The 26932-nt window shown below is 45.3% G+C and overlaps 1 protein-coding gene across 3 annotated transcripts in view; it reads right to left on the bottom strand.

The window, feature by feature from the left end:
• Positions 1 to 23629, bottom strand: part of LOC148014008 (phospholipase A I-like protein) — a 71077-nt gene extending 47448 nt beyond the window's left edge. For all 3 annotated transcript variants that reach the window (XM_087667394.1, XM_087667395.1, XM_087667396.1), the window contains exons 1-4: positions 22799 to 23629; positions 22272 to 22419; positions 22019 to 22097; positions 21785 to 21938 (exon numbers count right to left, since the gene is read on the bottom strand). In XM_087667394.1, the coding sequence (XP_087523520.1) occupies positions 21785 to 21938; positions 22019 to 22097; positions 22272 to 22419; positions 22799 to 23416 (999 nt within the window). In that variant the 5' untranslated portion in view covers positions 23417 to 23629. The remainder of the gene's footprint in view (positions 1 to 21784; positions 21939 to 22018; positions 22098 to 22271; positions 22420 to 22798) is intronic.
• Between the last annotated feature and the right edge of the window lie 3303 nt (positions 23630 to 26932).

Raw genomic sequence — 26932 nt, 5'->3', positions numbered from 1 at the left:
TGCACAAGAACATATTCCGAGCCTACAACATCGGCTCCAAGGGATCGGTATACTCTATCCACTCCCAAGATGGAAAGGGTAGAGCTTCCTCTGTAGAAAAGTGAGCCCCTATGCTCATGATCCACCTCTCCTATCACCTTCAGCTTATCATGCCACTGACCAAGTCTACAACCTAGAGGGAGATGCACATCACTCAAAGATGTGTTGATGCAGAACCAGAACCCTCAACTGAAAGAGGACACACTGATTTGGGAATTATGAGCTATCCAATGTCACGCTTTCCATTAAATACAAAACAAGGTATTTATGATATAGATTTTGCAAGTCGTTTGGTTTCTCCTTCTGAAATGCAAGTAATGGGTGGAAGTAATCATGAAGACCTAAACCCATTCCAATATGTGAGCGCAAGAAAAGGTGGCTATTGAAACAGAAGGCCTCTATGTTACATGCTCAATCTAATGATCATTTAATCAAAATCAACATCCACAATTTCAACTTCCACCCATCCCACAAATTTCACAAGTTCTGTCTCCTTCTACCGTATAGACTCAACCATCCCACAAATTTCACAATTTCTGTCTTCTTCTACTCTATACACTCAACCATCAATTTCACAATTCACCATACAAGGGGCTACCATTCCCTTAGTCCCATATTCCATTGTTTGAATCCTATCCCTCAACTGATTGGTGGAGGTGTAACAATGATGGGAGTTCCAACCCTAACCAAGCACTAATGGGAACCTAAATGCAGGGTATCCCACCCATGTATATCAAGCCCCTCCCATCCCTCCAATCTCTTAGGTAGCTACACAATTTGCCAACATGTCAATTCCTAGTGGGCCATCCTACACCTTTTCAATACATGCATCTCACATTGGCCACACACCTTTAGAGAAAAGACTAGGAGTCACCATGTCACATGTTTTAGTGCCACATATAGCACCCAACGCCTAGTTAACCACCAGCCTATTCAATGTCAGCCACTTTTTAAACACCTCACACAATCTTCCATGCATCCACAATAGCCAAGCATGCATTTACTAACAAGACTTGTTTCAAATTTCAATGGGTCAAACTTCTCAACTTGGTCAAACTTAATGTAGCATGTTTTGAACTCCCAAGACTTGCGGGACCTTATTCAAGGGTTGGAACCCCAATCTGACCCTTGTTGGACCTCATATAAGGTAGTCAACATAGCTATTGTTGAGCTCATGTAAGGTCACATGCTCGAGTTTCACTCGCAATTACATCATCTTGACCTTGCATTTGAGCATTGGGCACATTTAGTCAACTGCAATGTGGCTCACAATTGTACTCAATGTATCAATCATGACCATGAGCTCCAAGAGTTCAAGATTACCAAGAGGGAAAACTTCACAATCAAATTGGCAATAAATTGATGTTTACTCGCCACATTTACTACCACTAGCCCACCACATTGGATTCCAGGTTAAGAGGGATTCCTACCCTTCTTGGTATTCTACAGGTCTTGACACCTATCTTCGACATCAACCTTTCCCCCCCCCCCTATTGTACCTTCCTCTATGCATTACATGATTTCATCATCTTTGTAATAGGGCGCCTAGGCAAGTGAGCAATTTTCCCATGATGACGCTATCCAAGTGGCACCTGTTGCATGATCATTCTTCGACATGTAGGATACTATACATCCTATTGTGTTGAGCTCTAATTTTTAGGACACCCTTCAACATCTATAAATAGACGAGCTACCCACTAATCAGCCTCCATCATTTATGCAAGTTTCTCACTCTACCATGCAGATTTCAACCATTAGCCACCTACCCTCTGCTGTCCAAGCACCTCCAGCTACAGCCCATCACTATCCAACCCATAGTTTTTTCATACATATGAAAGCATGATTCGAGTATGATTCAGACCCTCAACCTAAATCATACGTGACCCTAATTTTATTGACATATTTTTACATCGTTAGTATTAGATGAAAACATTGGGTTGTTGTTACCTTTCAAATTCAAAATTCTAGCCTTCAAGCTTTAGCTTATATATGACATAATAAGTGAGAGAGACTTTAGCTTTAACAATGCAAGCTGATTATACTACACACTGCCTAATTATACTAAACACGACAGTCTTTGAAGAGTGAGAGAGAGAGAGAGAGAGAGGGGTCTTCTAAAGTCTATGCTGAGATTTCATCTCTCGCTTGTGGAATATAACTAAAAATAAGCATGAATCTGAATCAGCGTTCTCTCCTTCATCACTCTCTATTTCCATGAGAGAGAGAGAGGAGAGAGAGAGAGAGAGAAGAGAAGAGAACGAAGGCGGACGATGGCGACGATTGTGACCTGCGCCAACTATCCTCCGACCTGACAGCGGCACCCCGTTCGCCCCCCCTGCGGATTGCCTCTACCCGTCACTTCAGTCCCGCCCCTGCTGCATAAAAGGGCCACACAACTTCAGACGAAGCAAGAGAGAGGCAGCGACTAAAATGATCCTTGCTTGTCTGCATCAGCTAGACAGAAAGACTGCCATTCTGCTCCGAACCCAGACCTAACCTGCATCGTTAGGGTTGCGCCTTGCCCTATACGTCATCTACGCAGAGTCCACTCTGCCCTGCCCGTAACATCGAACCCTGCCCTTGCTTACCTGTGAATACCCTCCCGACCTGCCAGGCTTACTAGTGTGCAACCTTCCTTCCTGCATCGCCCTACTCTGTGTGTGTGTGTGTGTGTGTGTGTGTGAGAGAGAGAGAGAGATGCCTAGTTGCTGTAAACCCTAAGTCCGACAGTTGTCAGAGAGAGTGTCTTGACTCGCGTGCCCACGGATCTGTATAGAGAGAGAGAGTGTGTGTGTGTGAGAGAGAGAGAGAGACAAGAGGGAAGCATGGCTGGTCTGGATATGGCTTTTATCGACCAAACGGTGGCAGCCCTTGGTCCGGATTCTAATACAAAGGAACCAGAGGATATGGTTCCTTGCACAGAGGAGATGCCTCCTGGTCCTAACTTTCAGCCTGCGGGCAAACGCTCCAAGCATACTTCGGAAGAGACAATGGGTCATCAGGAACGTTCTTATGCTCCGGTTACCTTTGATTCTGTGGATTCTCAGGATATTGACTGGGAGCATTTGCTGGAGTTTGCCAACACTCTGCTTGGCGATTATGTCCAACATAATCATGAAGCTTTTTCTGACTCTGGATCTGAAGATGTTCTGGAAGCCACGTTGGACCCGAAAAATGTCTTGCGCTCTTTTTCGGTGTTTTATGACCGTGCTATTATACTCTTTTTCACTGGTAGGATCCCAGTGCTTTCCCATATTCGCCAGTGGCTGCACCATTTACTACAAGGGGAGTGTGTTGAGGAGACTTTTGTTGGGCCCGGAGGCTTCTATGAGGTGCTGTTGAAATCAAAGAAGCATCGGACTAATCTCCTGTCTAAACTGCCATTGTTCTTTGATAGCCGTTTGGTCCATGTTGTGCCATGGCACCCTATGGCAGACTTTCAGCGCCTGCTTCAACATGAATGCCCAGTGTGGGTTGAAGTGGAAAATTGCCCGGCTATCTATTGGCCTTTGTTAAAGGATGCCATGGCCGTTGTGGGAACTATTCTAGTCCCCCCGAGCCTAAGGGCCATGAATCGTAACCGTTTGTGTATGTTATGGGACACTGCTAGGAAAAGGCCTACATGGCTTCGTATTAATTGCTCTAGCATGCATCCTTTGCACTTTCGTTTGAAATGGGGCAACTTTGCAGGACACTACTTTTCATGTGGAAAATTGGGGCATTTTATGGCCGAATGCCCAGAGAAGCAACCGTCTTCAGATGATGAGCATGTTGTGCTACCTATGGAAGACATGGTGCTTGATGCTCCGTCACAGGATGCAACCCAACCACCTAAAGTTTTGGATAAAGGTAAACAACCTGTTTCGGGTTTGGATTCCCGTGGCAATGACTGGGTAGAGGCATGTCCCAAAAAAAGTAAAAAGTTTGATGCTGGCCTGGCGGATACTGGGTCTAATGTTTCACAAGATTCCATGCACACGTATATGCACAGGAAAGAAATGGTGTCTTCAGAGCACGCTGCGCGTACTATGGTTCCTTCTGCTCCCCGTAATCAGTCTACTAGGAAAGTATATGCAGACGGTCCAAAGGGCCCACCCGCTAAGCTAGCTTTTGATACTAGAGGGAATGTGATTACACCATGGGATTGTCGTTATTCCCGTTCCATCCCCAAGACAATGGATATTACGTCTACCTCTAAAGCTGGCCGTTAGAACGCTTTTGCCGTGTTAGCTGATTTTTTGGATGCGGGTGTCCTTGATATTCTAGCAGAAAATGTTAAATCGAGGCAAGTGGTGCCTCATTCCTGATTTTCTTTTTGAATACACATGAAGATAGCCACGTGGAATGTGCGTGGCATTTGTTCTCGCCATAAGCAACATGCCATGTGGACTATATTGCATGAGAATCAGTGGGATGTCTTGTGTGCGATTGAGCACAAGAGTCATGGTGAAGCAGGAAAAGTTGTGGATTGCCATGGGTTTTCGCTTGTTTTATGCAGGGACACACACCGGGCATTATTCTGGTGTTCTTATGATTGTACATGAGAAATATCAGCCTATTCTTATTAAAAATGATGTACATGGCTGCTTTGTGGTAGTTGAAGTTTTATTTGAAGGAGAGATCTTATTGTTGTTGGGCCTCTATGCTCCAAATGACCCTTTATCCCGCCGGGATCTTTGGAATACTTTGAAGACCTCCTTGTCACTTGGCAGACAAGGTTTTTTTATGGGGGATTTTAATATGTGTGTTGATTCTTCACAGTCCACTTCGGGGCATTCGGTGATGGACACTCCGGAAAGTCGGGTGTGGAATGCATTTGCGCTTGCTGTACTTAAGCAAGATCTATGGTCTTGGCTACACCCTTCTTCTACAGGGTTTACTTTCCATTCGGCACAGTATGCAACTACATGGTCGCGGTTGGACCGAATGTACATCATGCAGGATGATGATTTTCTTCCTGAGATGCTGGAAATGACAGTCTTGCAGCAATATGCCCTGTCGAACCATTTCCCTCTCCAGCTTGAGATACTTGCACAATCCATTGCACCTTTTATGCAATTGCTGGATAGACTCTCTTTACATTTCAACTCGTCTTATTTGAAGCATTCAATCTTTCGGGGCTATACGCAGCAATTGATTGATAGATTTTTATTCGACTTCGCCACTGAGGGCACTACTTCCTTTGAACGATTACTCTCTAATGTGCAGCGGGTTGCTCGGCAGTATGGGATCCACCATGCCTCTCTTTGTCGGCGGCGTCGACACGCAACGGAGGACTTACTGGCTTTGGTTCGTTCTCTGCTGGTGGATACTCCAGATGATGACTTTCTGTTGTCACTGACGATGCGTTTGGCTGATATTATTAAAGAGTTTCAGTTGGAATCTTATCAACAGGCCAAATTGCAAAATTTGACTGAGAATTTGCAAGATAGTGCTTGTCAAACTCATAAGTTCTTTCGCGCTCTGCATGCCTCTCCTGCTCGAGAAAAAATGACTAGACTCCAAAATTCAGAAGGTCGAATGGTCACTAACCCTCAGACTATTGTCAATATGTGCAAGAATTATTTTCTAGATCTTCTTGGTTCTTCTCAATCACCTTCTGACCAGGTTACGCATGCACGTTCAGTCTTCTATGATCTGGTCCGACATCAGGTTCCACTTGACATGCAAACTAGTTTGGAGACAGATATTTGTGAGGAGAAGGTTATGGATGTTTTGTTACACCTGCCTAAGGATAAAAGTCCCGGTTGGGATAGTCTCACCAATGAATTCTTTGAGAGTTTTGCTACCCAACTGGTGAAGCCATTGACGGCTATGTTTCAGTAGGTTTGGAAAACAAAGTTCGTGCCTTCCTCATGGAAAGAAGGTCTTATCAAACTGCTTCCAAAGGTTCCGTCGCCGTCAATGTTGCAACATTGGAGGCCAATTTCTTTGATGAGTTCCATGTATAAAATCTTTTCCAAAGTACTTGCGAATCGGCTCCACAAGCATCTTCCGGCCATTGTGCATCCTCTTCAATATGGTTTCATTAAGGGCCGCAACATTCTGCATAATACCTTAAATGTGCAAATGGCTATTGACTATGCAAGGCACTCTAGTCTAAAGGTGGTATTGATTCAATTGGATCTAGAAAAGTCTTTTGACTATTTAGACTGGTCTTTCATTGCAAAACTTATGTCTACTATGGACTTTGGTACTCGGATGTCCCACTTGATCTACACCATTAGTGCTGCGGCTTCTTCGCGAGTTATGCTAAATGGTGGTGTTACAGAGCCCTTTGTTCTTGCACGCTCTGTGAGACAAGGTTGCCCTTTGAGTCCTCTCTTCTTTGCCCTTGCGACTCATCCGGTTCTTTCGATGTTATCTTCCATGGCAGCTTCTACTCAGTTGGCCGGATTGTCTCTTCCTTTTGGTCAGCACTTCATCAATCAATCTTTGGCTGATGACAGCTTTATGATTTTGCGTGCGGACAAGGACAATATTCGCAAGGCATTAGATGTTTGGACACTCTTTGGTCATGCTTCTGGTCTTCGTATCAATGCTTTCAAATCAGCCATTCTCAATTGCACGGAGTCCGATTTACAGTCATTGGGCTGGAAGGGACAGGTTGTTCCCCGTGGTTCCATTGTCAGGCATCTTGGGTACCCTTTAGGTGTTGATGTTCGGCTTAAACAACTACTACAATGGATTTCACAGAAACTAGCAGCTAAGTTTCTGTATTGGAAATCACAAGCTTGGTCCTTCCATATTCGCCTCAAAGTGGCTCAGACAATTATGCTGCCAATGCTCACGTATTTCTTGCCATTGTTGCCTTGGACTCCTACTACTTTGAATGCTCTCACTCGGCCCATTCGTTTCATGTTATGAAAGAAGGATTCATTGCATGCAAGTATTTCGTGGATTTCGTGGTCGCATACATGTATCCCCAAACGCCTGGGTGGTGGGGCTATTTTGGATACCAAAACTCATATGCTGGCACTTCGTTGGTCTCTTTTTCATGCCATGTGTGTGAAGCATCACCCGTGGGCCGTTATAGCCCGTTATTTTCTTGAGGACCGCGGGCTTCTGCATGGTAATACACAAATTCGAACCTCCTGGTGGCATGTTCTTAATACAGACTCTTGGTTTTCGAGTCCTTCCTCATCCCTGCTTGTTCATTTGGTCGGCTCCTGGCAATTGGTTCTCCAGAAGGCGCGTTGGCATCCAGCGAAGGACCGCTTACATACTAACTCTTTTCAACTAGAATTGTTGGCAACCTCGAGATTACTTTCATGGGAAGGCAAACATGAGCTCAGACCAAAATTTAACCGCATGGCCCGTTTGGGCTTGACTTCAGTTGAAGATGTCACCCTTGCCAGTCATAATGTCTTCATATCGTTTCGTACTGCCAGGAGGCTTTTCAGAGTCCCTCGTGCATACTGTGATTTATGGGAGCAGCTTTTGTTAGTGCTCCAGAGCAGGCAACCCTTTCCTGCCCTTGCTGTGGATCGTCCTTGGCAGGACTGGGTCCTTGCAGGTCGGTTGAAGTTGGAAAAGGCCTCAGCTAACCAGGTATACCATCTTCTGATCAAAGATCATCAATGGCTGGTTACTAAAGCTAATACTGTATGGGGGTTTCCAAGCGTCGAATCTCTAACGGCAATTATTTCTTCTACCACTACTGTGGAATCGGCCCGTCGTCGATTTATTTCTTGCCCTCTCGCAAAGAATATCTGGTCGCTTTTGTCAGCGGTTTGGCGAGCCGTGGTTGGTTTCTCACTAAGCCCTTTTGATTGGGTTTTTGTATGCCCAAAATACCCCACATCGGCTCAATTGCATATGAAGATATCGTTACACTTTCTTAGATACTGGGGATGCTGGCACAATTGGACCACTCGGAATGCCTTTCTTTTTTATTAGGCCTCTAATGTTCGGGACACATTGCCAAGCTTAAAGGCCTCTTGCTTTGGCAGATAGATCTCATTCGGCACTTTGACTTGCTCCCTCGGGAAGACTTACTTCCCTGGCATATGGCAATTTCCTCTGCGTCGTTGCCATGACTTGTGTAACTCTTTCCTGGTTTTGTACTTACAGTTTACACTCGTTGGCTTAGAGCCATCGTGTATCTTGTAATCATGTTAACTTGTACCTTTTTTTCATAATTAATACAATTACCTTTTACCAGAAAAAAAAGAAAGGGGTCTTCTTTTCAATATTCAAACTTTGAGTTCAAACTTCAGCTTTCAGCCTTTAGGCTGTGAAGTGTGACAGTGCAAGTTGAATACACTGCAATACTCACAGAGAGAGAGACAGAGAGAGAGAGAGATCTTCCCTAGTGGTCAAAAAGTTTGGGGCAATAATGTTTCCAGGCAAGCAGCTATGTTTCCCACAATTTATGGAGTTTATGCATGGGTTTTTAATTATTTTCAATCAGGGAAGGTGATTTCCAAGTTGTATGCACTCAAGACCAGTAAACTGGAAAAAGTGACCTAAAACTTGTGCTTTTTTTTAAATCCAAAAATTTTATGGAAAAGAAAACGTCAAGTCCGAAATGTGTTTTTCAGACGTCTATAAACATCTGAAAAAAAATTTAGATGCATCTGAAAACAGCTATGATCCAGCCCTAGGCAGCTTATTTTCAGCCATGTTGTTTGGAGGTCCCATCTGCTGCATTATCATAGCACTTGATCAGCCTATGTTTTAAACATCTTGTGCCAAGTGATAGGCTGCCACCATCTCTCCCACCAAGCGACTGCTGCAGTACCTACATTATTGTTGTCCAACAAACCATCTACATCAACAAACACCTCTCTTATTGTCACATGATAGTTCTCTATCTGGAGTGATCAGTTTCCAACCTTCTCTAGTGGTACACTGCTACATTTACCATATTTCAGCCTCCGACTACTGTGTTTTGGCGGCCAACCTATTGCCCTTCATTATTCAACACTCTCTCATCTTCAACTAGCGGTTACACCACTAGGGATCTGTCTCCAGTGGACATCACTCTCCGGCACTCCATTGCTCTGCCCTTGGGCATTTGGTACACTCTTACATTCAATTTCAATATTCATTCACTTTGGAGTTTCTTATCTCTGTGTTTGTCTCTATGTTTAAGTTTTGAGTTTTGCATTTGTATTTGTGTTTTGCGTTTTGCGTTTTGCAATTAGGATTTAAGTTTTGCTTGTCACTGTCTGAGTCTTTATATTTCAATCTTGGTCGTACATGTTATGTTTCCTCATTGCAAAACCTAGTATATCTTCACAACTATGTGCTGTTAACCCCAACACGAAGAAAGCAAAAGGAAATAAAAAAGACGCAGGGCAAAGGCGGAAAAAAGATAGCTCGACTGAAGGAAGAAGAGGAGAAAAGGCCAAAAGCACAAGGGCAACCTTAAAAAGCCCAAGGCAAATGAAAAAGGGGAAAGGTGCATTTTAAAATACAAAGGCGCACCCTAAAATCTTGTAAAAGAGTGCCAAGCAGTGGAAAATCCGGAAAGCTAAAATAAAATACAAAGACAAAGGCCAAGGCAAGAGAAATGGAAGACAAAGGCGTACAAGGAAAAGCGCAAGACAAAACTTTTGTAAAAAAGTGCAAACGCATCACGGTTTAATTCAAGGAGCGTAGGGCTCTCACCCGTGCAACTTGTAAATGTAGACGGGCGGTGGAAAGAAAGCTAGGAAGAAAGAAGAACAATGGGAAAAGGGCCTAGGCTACGGCCGGCCATGTAAAAAAGGGGAAAAGGGGATGACCGCCCAAAAGGAATTTAGGGTTTTGTATATAAAGTTGAAAAGTGAATGAGAAGCTCATTCTTGTGTGTGGCAAAAAGTAGCTCTCCTCTTCTTCTTCTTCTTCTTCTTCTTGCTTGCTTGAGCTTGTGCTTGAGAGAGGGAGTGTGAGAGTGTGAGGGAGTGAGTGTGTGAGGGTGAGGGACCATGGGGTGGAGAAGCTCTCCATCTTCTCCTCTCTTTTTCTCTTCTCTTCTCTTGCTCGTGATGATGGAGCTTGGAGCGTGGAGCTTGAGGATGGAGCTTGCTTGAAGCTTGCACTTGGATCATGGAGCTACCGAAGTGCGCGGGAGAGGAGGTAACTCGAACGGCATGGAGGTAAGCTCACTACACCTGTGGATATGGATGGCGCGTCGGCTATGTGAGAGATAGCCATTAGTGCTCGGCTTGAAACGCTTGAAACAATAAGCGATCCGTAGGTCTTGGCGGTTGAGCGAAAGCTCCCACATTTTGGTTCCGTTGCCGGGATCAACGGATTCAAGCTTGAGCGCTTGCGTGCTTCGAATCGAGCATCGAAGTAAGGGTTTTCCTCAAACCGGTGCTTGAGATAGCTAGGAAGTGAGGGGGTTGAAGATGGTATTCGATCTCCTTGGCAAGTAGATTTTTTGCTTTTTTGAGATTTATGTTGTGAGATGGAGCAGTGTAGGTATTTACTTTGTGATTTGGATGCATTAGAGTAGGAGAAAACAAAGAAAAATAAAGAAAAACAAAGAAAATAAGCATTAGGATTTACTGTTGCAAAACAGGGCAAAAATCATGCAAAAAATGGTAAAAAGCTCGCTTGTGATGCCTAAGATCGGCAAGTGAGTAATTGGGGGCATCAATACCATACCCGGGAAGGGATATAAGGGCCAAGAGTGGCAAGAAAGGCCACATTGTGCATTGCAGGGTTTCAGGAGAGCAGGAGAGAAGAGGAAAGCTTCGTGAGTGGATCCACTTCGATCTTGTCATCCGAGCGATATTTGCCCAGCCCAGGTAATTCTACACCTTCCCCTACATGAGTAGGATGAATCTAGAGCTGCTTGACTAGGAAGAAGTCCTCCAACGCTCGGCGCAGCAGATTTCGCGAGGTCCGACGAAAAAACGCGCCGCGCTCGGCGTGTCCGAGTGACGGCAATTCTGGGCCAAGTCCCAGAATCGGCCCTCAGACCACCCAACTCGGCCCTCCTGACCACTCAACTCGACCCTCGGCCACTTGGTCCTCAGACCATTCGGCCACTACCACTCGAACACCCACCGCTCGGCCCGTCCAAATTACGCACTTGGACCAACTTGGAATTCGGCCCTCGGCCCACCTGACTCGGCCTCGGCCCACTCGGCCCTCAAACATCTAGGCTCGGACTGGCCGAATTTGGCATTCGGATAGTTACATACGGCCCTTCTACTCGGCCCTCGGACGGTCTGAATTGGGCATTCGGCCCTTGTAATTCAGACCTGTTGGGCCGAATTTAGATTTCCTCAATACCTAGACACAGTGAAACTGATCGAGAGACCATATAGAGCCAAAACCATATCATAAATCGAACACTAGGCTAAAACTTAGAGCAAGTAGTTCAAAATTTAGCTGTAAACGATCTCTCAGATCACGTATGGCATTTACCGTAACAGCCCTGCGGACCGGAGGGGACTGCGCCCCCCCCCCTGGGACCCCCGCAAAGAGGGCTCTTCCCCCTCCACACCTCCCCCAAGTGGGTTGGAGAGAAAACGTACGCCATGACAGGTCCTCCAAAGTCGACCCTAGCGTAGTAATGGCTCTACATGAACTTGGATTCTCACTGACGAAAGAGCAACCAAAAGCCCATACCCAAACCGAGAGAAACAGAGACCTTGGAACCTCAATGAACCAATCTAGCCAATAAGGGCAAAAAGGCCACACTGCAGAAACACATACGTGTTGCATTCAGACTGCATCTAGTCAAAGCGGAGAGCAACAACATCAAGCTATAATATCGAGAATAACTAGATACAACAGTCCTGACAATAGATGCTCCTTGAATAGCACTGCACTGACGAGCCAAGACATCACTGGAGAATCCACATCTGGTCATGCAATTGGGGACTCAAGGGCATTTGTCAGAAGGCTTAAATTTAAAAGCCAAGACTCGGAAGATGAAGACATAGTACCACCTGCTTATCTTAGGGTCAAACTCACCGCGAAAAGAGAGCATACTATCGATGCTCTGATTGATGAAGAAGCAGATTTTAATGTCTTGACCTATGAGGCATAGACCCTACTAGGCCAACTGGAGCTGACACCAACTAATGCAACTCTTAGCCCTTATGGGGAACCTCCACAAGCACTCATAGGGAAGTGCAATATCCTTGCAACAATTGAAACTGAGAGCTTGCCTATCCTATTTCATGTTTCTCCAAATGATGCTAAATATGGTAAGGAAACCCTTCTGGAAAGACCCTTCAAAAGGGCGACCAAATGTGAGGCTGACTACATAGCTCAGAGGATACACCTGACACTACTAGGTGTGAGGATAGTCACAACCTTTAGCAAGGGTGACCTCATCGAACCTTGGGGAAAAGGCAAGGAAGGTGCTGACGTAACAGCCAAGCCTAGTAATGAGAGCAAGGAGTTGTGGGAGGAGTTGATGCAAGCGCAGGTTAAACGGAGAGAACCAGTGAGTGAGGCCATACTTGAAACAAAAAGGTCAGGAGACAAGGCCAAGGATGGAGTTGAGACTTACAGATATCGTAGAAAACCACAAAAGAAGTCCAAGCCTTATAGACAAAGGCATCGATGGAGAGCTACCACAACGCCACAATGGATTTCCAAGGCGCTGCTTCGTGCTCAAGGATATTATGCAAGCAACCGTTGGATTTGGGTACCAAAACCCCCTGCTAAACCACCTCTGCCAGAAGCCCAAATTATGTCAAAAGCAAAGAGGCGTAGGAAGAAACCTAAACGAAAATCCAAGTCTCGAACCAAAAATATTGGAGCGATCGAGCCCCTCACGATTGAAATCAAGAAACCAAACAGAACCTATCAAAAAACCAAACAGAACCTATCAAAAATTAGATCCTCAATCTACCGTGCTTAGCAAGCAGATATCGGAGGTAATTGTCGAGCGTGCGCGAGGTCCACTAGTAGCCAAGGAGCCTTTGATTCTCCAAGAGGATAACATGCATCATGGGCACAACATTGCTCATGGCAAGGCTGACTGCTCAACAAAGCAAATGGCACAATTGTTTAATAGCCTCCAACAAATCATTCAGCCAGTGCCAAGTCCACCTATGAGTCCTAAATCCCCTACATTCTCTTTTTCCAAACGGACACGGGAAGCACAACAGCGGTCGTCAATGGCGGCTATTCAATCCCAATCTCTATCTCCATCAAAACTTCCAGATGTCCAAGAGGCAAGACACAACACCACCCTTAGCTCTCAACCTAAGGATATGCCTGTGCAATCCACCGTGGCTAGATCAACTGATACTCGATCTACACAAGTGAATGCTCCAAGGGCAACAAAAGACACGACCACTTCCAATTGCCCTAAGGACTGGACACCGCAATCCACCAATAGTAGCAAGTTCACTGAACTAGCTGCTAGTACTTCAAATCAGGGATCACAACAATCGCAGCCCTTGGCCGCGACAACGCCCCTTGTGGAACGTGTCCTTAGTAGTTTGCCTGTGAAGGAGGTGTCGCAACCAACTTCCTCGACAACTCCAGCACTTTCAAAGTGCCTAAAGCCTAGGCTGGAGGAGTTAAACACAAGGGAGTTGGCTAAAGAGCTAGACTCTCCGAAAAGGGAGACAGTTGTGCTCTCACAACCTAGCGAGGCTATTCAGCAAGCCATGGCCATGTCCCATAAGGACACACTGGAAAAAGAGAATGCTGAGGCCCAACCAAGCACATCAACGATTGACCTAGTCCAGGGTCCTGAGTCGTTGAGAGATGCACCTTCACTGACCAGGAAAAAGAGGAGAAAACAACGAAGACAACAGCAATCACAAATGGTTGTGGATCCCAAGAACATTGATACCAAGAGCACTGGAGAGCTGAGGAATAAAGCATCAAGTCCATCCACCAATGACCCCATTGATGCCTCTCCTAATAGCGGTGAAACCCCAAACACATCCGTGTACTCTGAAAAATCAAAGCAATCGTTACCATCAATGGTTGCTTACAACACTCTATCCACTGACAATAGAACTCGCATTGACAAATCAAGAGTGGATACAACGCTGTCACAACAGGGTGACAAATTCATACTAGTCACATCCAAGGAGAACCATGATGCAATAACGAAGTCTCAAGAGAAACATGGAAACCCCAAGCGCATAAGCAATCCTAGCGTTGACCAATCTTGCTCATCTAGGCTTGAGCCCCCAGCTATGCTAAAGCCTAGGCAAACTCCTAAAATCTTGCATGAGATAGCAACCGAGCAAGCCCTCGTTGAACATAGAAGTGTCGCAGAATGCTTAACTGAGTTGGATGCCAAGCTTAAGGTGTTCGCACGTGTCTATGTCCTAGCAGACATGCGCGCATTCCCTAAAGAGCAGCTCGGAGAATACTTGCCATTTCTCTTATCTTGGGAAAAGCAAGAACATCTTGACGAACACTATAACAGGCTCCTGCATGAACGCATGATACTCATCTCGGGCAAGGAAGCCGACGAACTACGTTTAACTGTAACATTCAATGATGCGCTCTGTCAATCAAATCTCTTAGAGATAAAGAAGCTAGAGCGACTGTCAGAGGGTCGAAGTCAATTTGAATAGCGTTGGTGTGAAAACCGTGTTGCAATGGCCGAACTAGGAGCTCAGATCATGACAGTCTCTGAGGGGCGATTGGCCAAATGGCGGTCTCAAAGAGACCCCACCTATGTGGCACCAATCTCCCTTCGAGTACTGACTATCATTCGAGGTATGGACTTGGATGAACCTAGCCAAGAAAACTCTATGTTTGATAAGGTTCTCACTGAGGAGGAGTTACATGTTGCCAGTAGACTCGGGCAAGGTTCCATACTACTCGATGTGGCAAAATATCTATCGATATTGAGTAAGCTGCCACAAATACTAAATGTGTGTGCCACACTTCAGTACAATCCCGAGTTCTACAACTGGTTTCTATCCTCGTGAAGTGGCATGGATTCGTAAATAAAGTATATATATAAACAATGATTTTTGTGTCACCTTGTATAGACACTATCAACACACAAGCAATAATAGTCAAGCACAGACAGAAGAGTTGGAGCCAACAGGCTAGGCTCGTCCAATCCCCCTCTCACATGACCATTTCCACCTCCAGGCGAAGGGCATGCACCCCGCATTGCCACCATGGAAAGCCATGACCAACATCTCTGATGATGTAAGCACGGTGCAGTCCCTTTCTATACACCTTTCCCTTCCCAGTCCATCCTTCCAAGGATGAGCCCTGCCCAAATCCATGACCACCAGCTGATGTAACTCGGCGTGAGCCAAGATCTGCTAATGGCGGAAGGCAAAGTCAACATCATCACGAGGGCCATTCCGCTACGAGCACAGCATGTTCCACCCCTCCTCTTCTAGTCATATGCGTTTGATAACCCACACTGAAATCCCTCCCATGCGAACGATCTTATTCCGTATCAAGGTCTAACCCTTCGGTTGCATCTTGCAGGCCCCCCACAAGGAAAACATGGAGAACCACGGGCAACTGGCTTGCAAAGGTGCTCTTCGCGGACGACGGGAACATGCAGCACGCCCCTCCACCGGTGTGCTACGTGCCCACTCTCAAAAGATATGCAAAGAGACAAGAACCTAAGCGACACTGCCCCGAACGAAGGCCAAAAAATCCTCGGACCAGAAAAGTCGAAGCTCAACGAAGCGCGCAAGACGTAGCAACACCAGTTGCACAAACCCCCAATGTACGCTCAAGCACCAGATGCTCAAGGGAAAAAAAGGCAGCCCGGGACAGGGAAGAGTTCAATGAATTATTTAAAGGCATTTTGGAAAAGGTAGCGGCCCGAGACTACACCATTCATGTCCCCGCCGACATGTGCCTTGCCCGACCTCACGAGAGTCCCGCACCAGCACCACCCCAGTCGCCTAACCAATCGTACTCGCCCCGCCTAGTACAAATCAACTAAGCCCCTATGATGTACAAGTAGCTTGACAAGTTATCATGACATAACTTTTTGTCTTCTGATGGGTAAAAGGGCAACTCTCCACTTGTACAACTTCTTCTGCCTATCACTAATGTATGCCACGTCTTTGACAAGCAATTGCATGGGCATTGCAATTAACATCATAGCATTTCGAAAAGTCGTGTCTTAACATAACTGCATCTGTTGAATTACTTAACGAAATCAAGCATGTGCTCTCACAAAGTGACAAGTGGATGCAAGGTAACACAGGTCTTCGTGCAATCGTGTTCAACGCCTGGATCACCGCAAAACTAGCAACGCTGCACGAACCGCAACAAAGCCACGCTGCTGAACGCGAGCAATCACCCTTGCGAGTGCCCACATCGCTTTGCCTTTTTCTTATGACCTTGGTAAAATGGACCTTGGGTTCTTTTTGCTTAATCTTTGAATCCTCCTTTGTTCTGGTTATTGTAGCTCCAAAACTTATCATTTTTAGGTTTTGATTGTACTTCTCGCACAATAGGAACAGCTCGAATCAAAGCATCTTGGAGGTCTATTGGGCACATTGATTCCAAACGAGTGTTCAGAGGAGAATTTAGCTTCTTTCAGCAATTCCCAACAAGTAATTGTATTTTCAGGGACACCTTGATCTCAGCACCACTACTTCCACTAGAGTTGAGCTTCGCCAATTAATTTTAGCTTAGCTATCATGGCTTGGTTAGTTGGGACAGTTCCAGCATCAGTAAAATAATCTTCCATGGATTCGATCCAAATTTTTGTATTGGCTTCCACATTCTCGCCTCTCCTGTCAAATTCCAAAGGCATGGGCTACACTCTCTTCTTGGGCCAAGCTCTACAGTGAGCTCACGACAAGTGTCGCTGCAATCACACCGACATTGCAACAACGGCTCCCCTAGCAACGAGGCTAGGGCAAAATCATCATGGTCATATCCATTTCCTGAGCCTCCGAGGCTTGGCATGTCCCGACCCATTGAAAGGCTCATAGCCTCTACATATTGCAATGATTGTACTGTGGTCCAAAAAAAAAAAACAAAAACAAAACAAAAGAAGGAAAAATAAAAAAACACCCATGATCACAACACCGTACTTAGGGGTTCTCAAATTAGGTACGTCCAGTGACCTTGGTCGGCTGGCTCCGTCCCTAGTCCCCTAGCCCCCTAGCATCACCCACAATAGTTCAAGGCACATCAAGGGCAAGACAGCCCTAGGGAGCTTATCTCGCCTGTGGTTAGACCTGTCACCCTGAACCATTCACACAATTCCCTCTCACACTCTGCCTTAAAACCATGGCAATCAATTGAGGCACGCACCGCACGAATGGCCATGCACAGTACACCGTCCTCATCACACCGGCCCCATATCTACCACCTAACGATAGTACACTATCCCTGGGTTCTATCCTGCTACGTCGTGCAATCACAATGCACAGAATGTTGCACCCACCTTCACGCGTACTTCTTTCTGTCATAAACCACTTTGCTTCATCCACACGACGTTATGAGAAACCAAGCCGCAGTCTTCTACCTACGTAATATCTAAGTATGCACGAGCACTCACATAATATTTGCACCAAAGTCTATACACAGTTTGGGTCCTCAAGTGCAGGACAATACTCCAAGCTTGCTTAGAGTTCGACCTGTCTCCCAAACTAATCCAAATATGTCTTGTGCACGCTATGAAGACTAGCACTACCCCTTAGGGAGAGACCACCTGAGAGGTTTTCCAATTGCAGATATTACAGCTCCAACGAAAGCACCGTCAGCTCTACATCAATACTCAACTCTGAACTCTTGTCCTTTACTTCATCATGCAAACCACCAGAGAATCATCACGAGCAGGATCCACCATGAGCATCCCACGCACACCAAACCCGGTGTCAGCCATGAGTGGCCATTCCCAACAACGAGTAGCCCTATCGCCACCTACACCAATCATATCACCAGCCAATCGGAACAGCACAGTGCCACCAACGCCCTTCCTCTGCACCAACATAAAAACTCCTCCAAGGCAAACCACAATAACCCTTCCACCCACGTCTTCAGTGCAAGCTCCGCATACTACCTTCGACGCAGAGTGCCATGGGACTGGGACTCGTCTAGAAAGGGGGTAATGTTAACCCCAACACAAAGAAAGCAAAAGAAAATAAAAAAGACACAGGGCAAAGGCGGAAAAAAGGTAGCTCGACTGAAGGAAGAAGAGGAGAAAAGGCCAAAAGCACAAGGGCAACCTTAAAAAGCCCAAGGCAAATTAAAAAGGGAAAATGTGCATTTTAAAATACAAAGGCGCACCCTAAAATCTTGTAAAAGAATGCCAGGCAGTGAAAAATCCGGAAAGCTAAAATAAAAGACAAAGACAAAGGCCAAGGCAAGAGAAATGGAAGACAATGGCGCACAAGGAAAAGCGCAAGACAAAACTTTTGTAAAAGAGCGCAAGCGCATCACGGATTAATTCAAGGAGCGTCGGGCTCTTACCCGTGCAACTTGTAAATATAGACAGACAGTGGAAAGAAAGCTAGGAAGAAAGAAGAACAATGGAAAAAGGGCCTAGGCTACGGTCGGGCTACGGCCGGCCATGTAAAAAAGGGGAAAAGGGAATGACCGCCCAAAAGGGATTTAGGGTTTTGTATATAAAGTTGAAAAGTGAATGAGAAGCTCATTTTTGTGTGTGGCAAAAAGTAGCTCTCCTCTTCTTCTTCTTCTTCTTCTTCTTACTTGCTTGAGCTTGTGCTTGAGAGAGGGAGTGTGAGTGTGAGGGAGTGAGTGTGTGAGGGTGAGGGACCGTGGGGTAGAGAAGCTCTCTATCTTCTCCTCTCTTCTTCTCTTCTCTTCTCTTCTCTTCTCTTGCTCGCGGTGATGGAGCTTGGAGCGTGGAGCTTGAGGATGGAGCTTGCTTGAAGCTTGCACTTGGATCATGGAGCTACCAGAGTGCGCGGGAGAGGAGGTAACTCGAACGGCATGGAGGTAAGCTCACTACACCCGTGGATATGGATGGCGCGTCGGCTATGTGAGAGGTAGCCATTAGTGCTCGGCTTGGGACGCTTAAAACAATTAAGCGGTCCGTGAATCTTGGCGGTTGAGCGAAAGCTCCCACAGTGGCACATCACTTGATTGTGAACATGGCCCAGTTGTTGAAGTAGGTTTGGGAGAATATCCTATGGGCACAACAACAGCAAAAGAAAAAAGCTAGCAAACATCGACGTGAGTGGATCTCTTGGAAGAATCAATGGTACCAACTCAAGATCCAAAAGCCACATTAGAAGCAATTTGGGAGTTTTCACTTGAAAGAAGGGAAAGGAGGGACCTTTCTACATTGTTAAGAAGCTCAGTGATGTAGCTTATCAATTGAAGCTACCCTCTAATTGGAAGATGCATCCACTATTTCATGTGAGTGATCCTCCAAAATATCATGAATCTATTTTTGCAACAACCCCAAATTAGAAGGAGCTAGAGTTAGTGAATACTAACAAGCTAGGAGTTGGTGGTGCCAAAACAAGAGTTGCTACATAGGTACAAGACAAGTACGCATAGGAAGCAACTTCAGTATTTGCTCAAGTTTAAGGATTACCCCATGCACAAGGAAATATGGCTGGATGAGTCTCGATTTGGTGATGACTCTTTGCCTTTGATCTAGATTTGTCGAGGCTATGCAACTAGGAACAATCAAAGTTCTAATGAGGGGCTCGCATGCGCATGCTCATATGTTGAGCAAGTGATGGGGTCAACAAGGGAGGATGTTCATGGTAAGAGATTCAAGTGGACAGCTAGATTTCATGAGACTCGGATCGCATGAGCAGCCACCAGTAAAACATGGCGATGCAAGTCAAGGCGGTTGTGAAGCAATTCATGTGTTAGTCGAGCTGTTGATGACATTTGTTTTCCAAGTTGTGCACCTCTTAATATTTTTCCCATTAAAATGATGATGACATAGCGAATTAGAAAAGGGTCAACATTTTTGTAATAAAATGCAGCATTCTATAGCAAGGACCATTGCGGTGCAAATTGTCATGACCAACAGACACAATCTTGTTCTCCTTTTGTTCGTGCATACTGCGAGGAGCAGCAAAGAGAAATCTTGCTGGCGAACTTAAGTGTTCGAGATATCAGCAATCCCAAGCATTTGGCAGATTGCGGCTGAAGGCTGATCAAGGACAAGTGTGCAGTGCAGAAGAGCTGTCCCAGATTGGACAGTGAGGTGGCTTCACAGAATCAAAGTGAACAAAGCCGATACCTGTACAAATCTCCATTGCCTACTGTAACAAAACGTTAAGGATCTCTTCCACCTCTTTGGGTTCTCTCATCTTCTGTTGAGATGCACAAGTAGGACTTTGTACTTTTACAAAGAATTAAGTCAATTAATATGATATTATAGAACATTTGGTGGGACAACTAGCTCAGAAAGTCCTATGGAAAGGGATTCATTGTCCACTGCCACTTTCAATCCTCATTCTCACACCCTTATGCCAGCCATGCTACCTCTCCCTGCTGCTCCAAATTCACTGCCAGCTTTCTCTCTCCTCTCTTATCATCCTCCTCATCATCTCTCAGTACAAAAGTCGTCCTACTGTCCAAAACTTGCTCAGGTGTTGTCACCTTTCATCACAGCCAATTTTGTTGCTGCATTATCATTCACAGCTGCCTGACATATCTGCATTTGCTGTTTCTCCCTGCGATTATTCCATTTTTTGCCAGCTATCCTCCACTCTATGCCATCACCATCATCCTCTTGGCCTTCACTGTCCTTGTGTTTTGAGCATCCTCTCTCTCCGGCTGCTGCCATGCTATCTATCTCCACCCAGGAGCTGCTGCCTGCCCTCTTACCCATCACTAAGCTGCATTTCCATTACCAGCCCTCCTGCATGTTGTATTTGATCTCCAACCTCATCCTCTCCATTCAGAAGCTGTCACCAGGCTGCCAAATGCCACATTGTGCCATTCCAACACTCAATATTGCTGTGTTTTGGATTACAGCTTCCTGCCCTGCTGTTGCATAGCTTTCTGACATCATATTCATATCTCATCCTCTCCAGAATTGCTGTGTGGGAGAGTCCTCTTTATCTTCATTACTGCCAGATGGGTACACTTCAGATTTCAGTATCAAGCTTGGTGGTTTGCTGCACTTCAGCTCCATTCACAAGGGATGACCTCTTCTACACTGTCCCTTAGCCTGCCCAACAAGAAACTGTGATTGTTCGACACCCTCTGACAGTGTCCCTCAGCCCGAACCACAAGAAACAGTAATTATTCAACAGCCTCTGCTCCTTGACCATACAGTTGTATCTCATGCATTCAAAAGATAGGGCAGGGCAATCACTTTCATCCTATTATCATTGCAGAAAACTAGTATCAGGGCTAGCAACAGCACAGCATTATTTTGCAAATAACCTGCATTTATCATCCTACATTAAAAGATATTGCAGCCCCATCTCTTTTCCTGGCTCCCACGATCTCAGACATATGCTTCCTAGCATAGATAGAGCCTTTTAGATCATGCACCTTTTTAGCTACAGCTATTTATGAAGTAGATCGCTGATGGACTTGGACAAAAGACCTGGCTAGTGCTTGTGCTGAACACCTGGACAGCCATCATATCCATAACCTTGACTCTCATCATGAAGAACCAACATATGTACTGTGGAACAGGCAGCATTTGCATGCAGACGTGCAGCTTATAGTCATCTTCTAAGAGAAAAAGATATGCACCAGCTTTTGGAACTAATTTAACAACAGTGCAGAAGACTGCATTAAGGATTAAAGCATACAAGTGTAGTCCAAGAAGCATTATGTTGATCCCATTGCATCAAACTCAGAATCCAAACATCACCATTTATTTTAATGCACTTTGCTCTGAAGCTTAGTTATGGGAAACATCCAAACTTACCTCTATAACCACATTGACATTTGATAACTCTTCATCAGCTTCAATTCGAACATTTGCCAAAGTTAGGCACCTCAGCTTAGTACAAGGAAGTATTTCTGGTAAGAACTCCAAAGGATTTGCAAACAAGCGAAGTGTGTGCAACTTTGCCATAGCCCTGCATGCAAAGAGAATTTTAAATTCTCGTACGATTTTCTTCACTGAATGAGCAAGCAGCTAATTTGAAGGGTTTAAAACCTCAAATCCAACAGGGGGCGCACTAGCTTGTTATGCTCAAGGGAAAGCTCGACCAATGCAGAGCACTGCTTCAATTCAGCTGCCATCGACATTGAATCCGAAATCAAACAACTGTAACGTACAAGAAGAACATAAAGATCCCCCACAATTTTGAAATAAATTTGAGATCTAAGCATAGTATAATGACAGCCTGAAAAATGGCTCATGGAGATTTTCCTCTTGCCTCTGTTAAATGATAGTGTGCAGAACTTACCAGGAACAGACACTAGCATGTTGTGATCCAATTTCAGCACTTGCAAGTGTTCCAACTGACCCAGTTCTTGTGGAAGAATAGAGAGTTTGTTGTTTTCAAGAAAGATTTTCTCCAGCATTGGGAGCCTTGAAACATCAACAGGGAGTGTCTACCAAACAAAGAGAACAAAAAACACCAAACAAGAGTCACACGGAATTAGAGTGGCCCGGCATTTCTAAAGAACACACCACCCATTTTTTAGACTTTCCAGTTATAGGTAGTAGATGCTAGCTCGCACAAAGGCACCCTCGCTGTCAGAATGTCAACTATGTTTTGTTAAACGGGTGTCAAATCTATGCTTGACCGTCAAAAATAAATTAATCGCATGTTTTCATGTACAACAATTTCAACCACTGCAATAGTATGGATTTGCAGATCAACATATGAAACAGAATGACAAATCCTCTTCATCTTTTATGCTGTGGTTCCAATTGAGACGCAAAAAGGACAGTTAATGTGACAAGGAAAATGCCTTCAACAGAACTTACAGTGAGAAAGCAACCGGCAAGGTTAAGCACAGTCAACGATCTCCAATGCTGGGAATAGCCAAGGAGCTCTTCCGCAACACTGACAGGTGAACCAGAGCCCATCAACCTGCTTAAAACACCCCATCCTTCTCCTTGAGGGTTGGAACCACCCAACGTTTTACTCACAGAAACAGCTTTCAAAGGCTCTCTCTTCTTCTTGACTGCAAACTTGACTCTAACCAGCTCATCATCACATCCATCGTTGGCATTGCTATTATCATGCTCACGAACACCGTTCCTCGCTGCCTCACTTACGGAAGGGGCGAGCTCCACCTGCACTTCATCATGTGGTGCTGGGAGCGTGACCATGAGCTGTGACTGGAGCTTCAGGGTGACCTGCTCTTCATCGTCGGCGGAGGACCAATCTAGCTCGATGCGGAACTTGCAGAGAGAGGTCGGATCGGGGCCCGCAGAGGAAGGGAAGGCAGGATCGGTGGGGTTGAGGGGGACGCCATTGCGGAAGAGGAGGGGGAGAGGGGGGTCTGATGCGGCGGCCGAGGGCTCGCGGTCGCCGTATCCGAGCAGCAGGCGGAAGGTGTCGGACTGGCGCTTCCAGCTCCCGAGGCCCCAGCTGGACATGGAAGTGGCCGGCTTAGAAAAGCAGGATGCAGGGAAGGGGAGCGCTTTGGGAGCTGATCCGATCGGAGGATCACAGAGGGCTGGCTAGGGTTTCCTCCTGAGCTGCTGCAGAGGACTGCGATCGCAATGCTGCGTGCTCGACTTCTTCTCCTCGTTGCCTCGCTAGCGCTGGGCTCTTCTTCGCTTTGACAACTGCTGTATACATTAGTTGCATGTCCTGTGAAGGAGGAGAAATTCAGAATATTATCAGCGTTTTTTATTGAAAAATCTATAGTCTATAGTCTATAGTACATCTATAGTCTCCTTCTATCTCTCTATTCTATTCTATATTCTATTCTTTCTATATAGTAGATTATTTGAGTTAAAGGTTTCGGAGGTGTCGAAGTACTAAGGAGCTCCCGAATCTAGTTTCTAAACCAAACCAAAATCTACATGTGTCAATAATTACTCACATGATTGGGGGTAGAAAAAAACGTAAGTAGTCATTAATCTCTCACGTGATTAGGTTAATCTCTCACATCATTGGGGGTAGAGAGAAACGTGGTCTCTTTTCACCACCTCCTCCTCTCACTCTCACTCACTGTAATATTTTCGCCTGAAATATTAATCGACCCTAAAACCCCGCACATCTCGCGCAAAAGCAATGCAAAGTAATCTCCCGCAACAGAATAATATTGGTGGCTAAGTGCTTACCCCGCGTGCTTCAATAAACACCTCACCGCATCGAGCGTAGGAGGCCAAGGCTAAAAACCCGTAGGCCGCACGAGAACACCCTTCTCAGACAAATGCAAATTTTTTTATTAATAACCCCTCCCCCTCAGCCGATGCATGGCAAGGGCTCCCCCTCAGTCGATGCATGGCAAGGGAGAGGAGTGTGAGAAGGAGTGAAGCTAGAGTGGTGGAGTGCATGAGGGAGGGAGGAGGCATGTGAAGCCACGTGGGTGGCTTTCTCCCCCCCCCCCCCCCCCCCATCCTATATGAAACCCCCCTTGGAGCTTGAGGAAAAAAGAAAGGGGGGGAGAGAAGAGTAAGAGAGCTACTGCCCTGTAGTGTTGTCCGCCATCGCCGCCTACTGCGTGGAAATCGCCACGCTACCGCTTGCTGCCGTGATGCTGCACCAGACCGCCTCGCCTCCACCTGCACCATCATCATCACAATCATTATCATCATCCTCCTCCTGCTCATCGTCATCTTCCCCCCCTCTCCCAATCATCTTCTCTCTCCATGTAAGCTCCTGTCAAAAGCTTAGAAGCTTCTTTGGAAGCTTCTAATTTTAAGCTTCCATTAAGGCTGTTCTCCCGTGCATTGCGGGTTTTTCCTAAAACCGCGACTGTAAGGCCGTGTCCTGCGCAAAGGAGAGGATATCGGGTAGAAAAGGGATTCGTAACGCGTAAAGGACCCAAGAGGAAGTTGTTGAACCGGGATTTGAATCATCAATGGCTCCCAAGAAAATGGCACTAGGCGTGCATGCAGGAACTTCTACTCCGAGTTCGCGTGTAGATAACACCCCGAACCTCAATGCCCAGGTTCTTAGAAATTGATTTCACATGGAAAGAATGCATTTAAGCATATCTTTAATACACGTAGTCGAGTTAAATATATTTGGAAATTTTAAACACAAGTATCCATTCGTTTACGAAGTTAGTGCATTTCACGCCTTTGAAAAATGCTTGCACTTCCAAGTTGCAAATCCCAGACGCATATTGCATAGGTTATAAGGTGCATTTGTCCAAATGCATCCTTGATTTCCTCGCAAAAAAGAAATAGCGCATAATGCATGCAGATAGTAATCTCCTAGTTGTGATTCGTACGAGATAATCATTGACGTCCATAAAATGTTGTCCAAGTAGTTGCATTGCATGAAAGGGATTTATGTACCATGCATATTGCATGCAATGTTATTTACATCCTAGGTTGGGTTAAATGCTGTAGGACGGATTAAGTCAATAAATAGTCCTATGACATTCACTCATGCATGAACTTCTTTTATCGAAGTTGTTTTAGAAAAGGATGCAATTACATATTTAAGCTTGAATTCAATGCATTAAGCAAAGGGTTATGAGCATAGTTCTTGATGAAATTCAATGTAGGTTATATACAAGTTAGCCCTAAATTGTCAATCATTAAAGCTTGGTTCCGTTGCATCATTATAGTTATAGCACGAGGGAAAAGAAATGATCATTGAAATCTTTTAGCTGCATAGAAGGAAAAGTCTATGAATCGCATATTTGCACGGAATGTTATGTCTTGAAATTATTTACATATCTTAGGAAAAGGATTTGCATCTCTTCTAAGGAAAGATCACCTCTTGTCGCAAGACAATTGGATCAGTTAGGTAATTCATTGTAAGGGTGTAATTCAAATGATGACCACTTCAATGCGCTAGGTAGAGCTAAGCCGCATTAAAATTTTGCTTAGTATCGCACTCAGAAAAACTGACTTGATAACTCCGAGGACCTCAAACGTCCTACCCACATTCACGCAATGTTAGGGTTAATTGGACACCCATACAATAACAATCCAGGGTTTTTACCCTAGGGTAAATTGGCCTAATTTCTAGACTTCTGATTGAGTTTAGAAACCCTAGGGCCAAACGTTGTCGGTCTAGTAAGGTTAGGGTTGGGTTGGGTCAAGAGAACTCCCAAACCCTACATCTTGACCAAAGGTATTCTCGACCAAGGAACATCATTTCATGAGAGAACTAATCCTGCAAGTCAGATGCGACTCCTATGCAACAAGTTGCAATGTCGCATGGCTTTGTATTTAAATCACAAGATAGATTTGTCACTCCTTGGAACAAGGTTGGCAAGTTCTAAGTACAATACTAATTTGCAAGAGGATGAGTAGTCATCTTGCTACATCACCCATCCTTGGACTGATTTGCCAAGTTAGGGAAGTTAAGCATTGCCCAGCAAGCAATTGACCAATCAAGTTAGGGCGATGAGGTTGCCCAAGATTTACTGTCTTAGTTTAAGGAACCTAAGGTGTTTGTTAATTTGGGTTAACAGGGTATAAACCCTAACCCAAGGATAAAAAGGTAAACAAGCAACGAAACCCTTAGGGATCTTGCCAAGTCGCAATTGATCCCGAATCGAATGCTGGATGCATTCGGAGAGAAGGAATATAGCTTAGCAGTTGGCCAAACAAACGACCATTGGATTGATTGTGTTTGTACAGTTAGGAGCACTATTTGTTCTTCTTTGCTCAAAGAATCTAATGTTGGAAAAATAACTAATGCTTCAAGTTGAAGGCCTGGAGGGAGAGGCAGCATCAGTTACCCCCGACTGTCTACCTAACCCTATCCAAGGGGATTGTTAGTTGCGCTAGGTACGTGGACTGAACCCGTTGTGAGAGGTCTCTCCGTGGGTGCTACTTGGAGCAGGAGGACGCTTGGGTGCCAGGGCGCTCTAGCCATAAATCCCTTGCCTCCGAGTCCTACACAAGAGACCGACATGACTCGACATTGGATCTCAAGGCCCGCATACTATTCTATGGGCGGAAACTTGGATTAGTAAT

This window comes from Lygodium microphyllum, chromosome 25 (genome assembly GCF_053477565.2).
Source record: "Lygodium microphyllum isolate KBCC chromosome 25, Lygodium_microphyllum_v1.1.10, whole genome shotgun sequence".
NCBI classification, from domain to species: Eukaryota; Viridiplantae; Streptophyta; class Polypodiopsida; order Schizaeales; family Lygodiaceae; genus Lygodium; species Lygodium microphyllum.
This window is presented reverse-complemented; position numbering and strand designations above follow the sequence as displayed.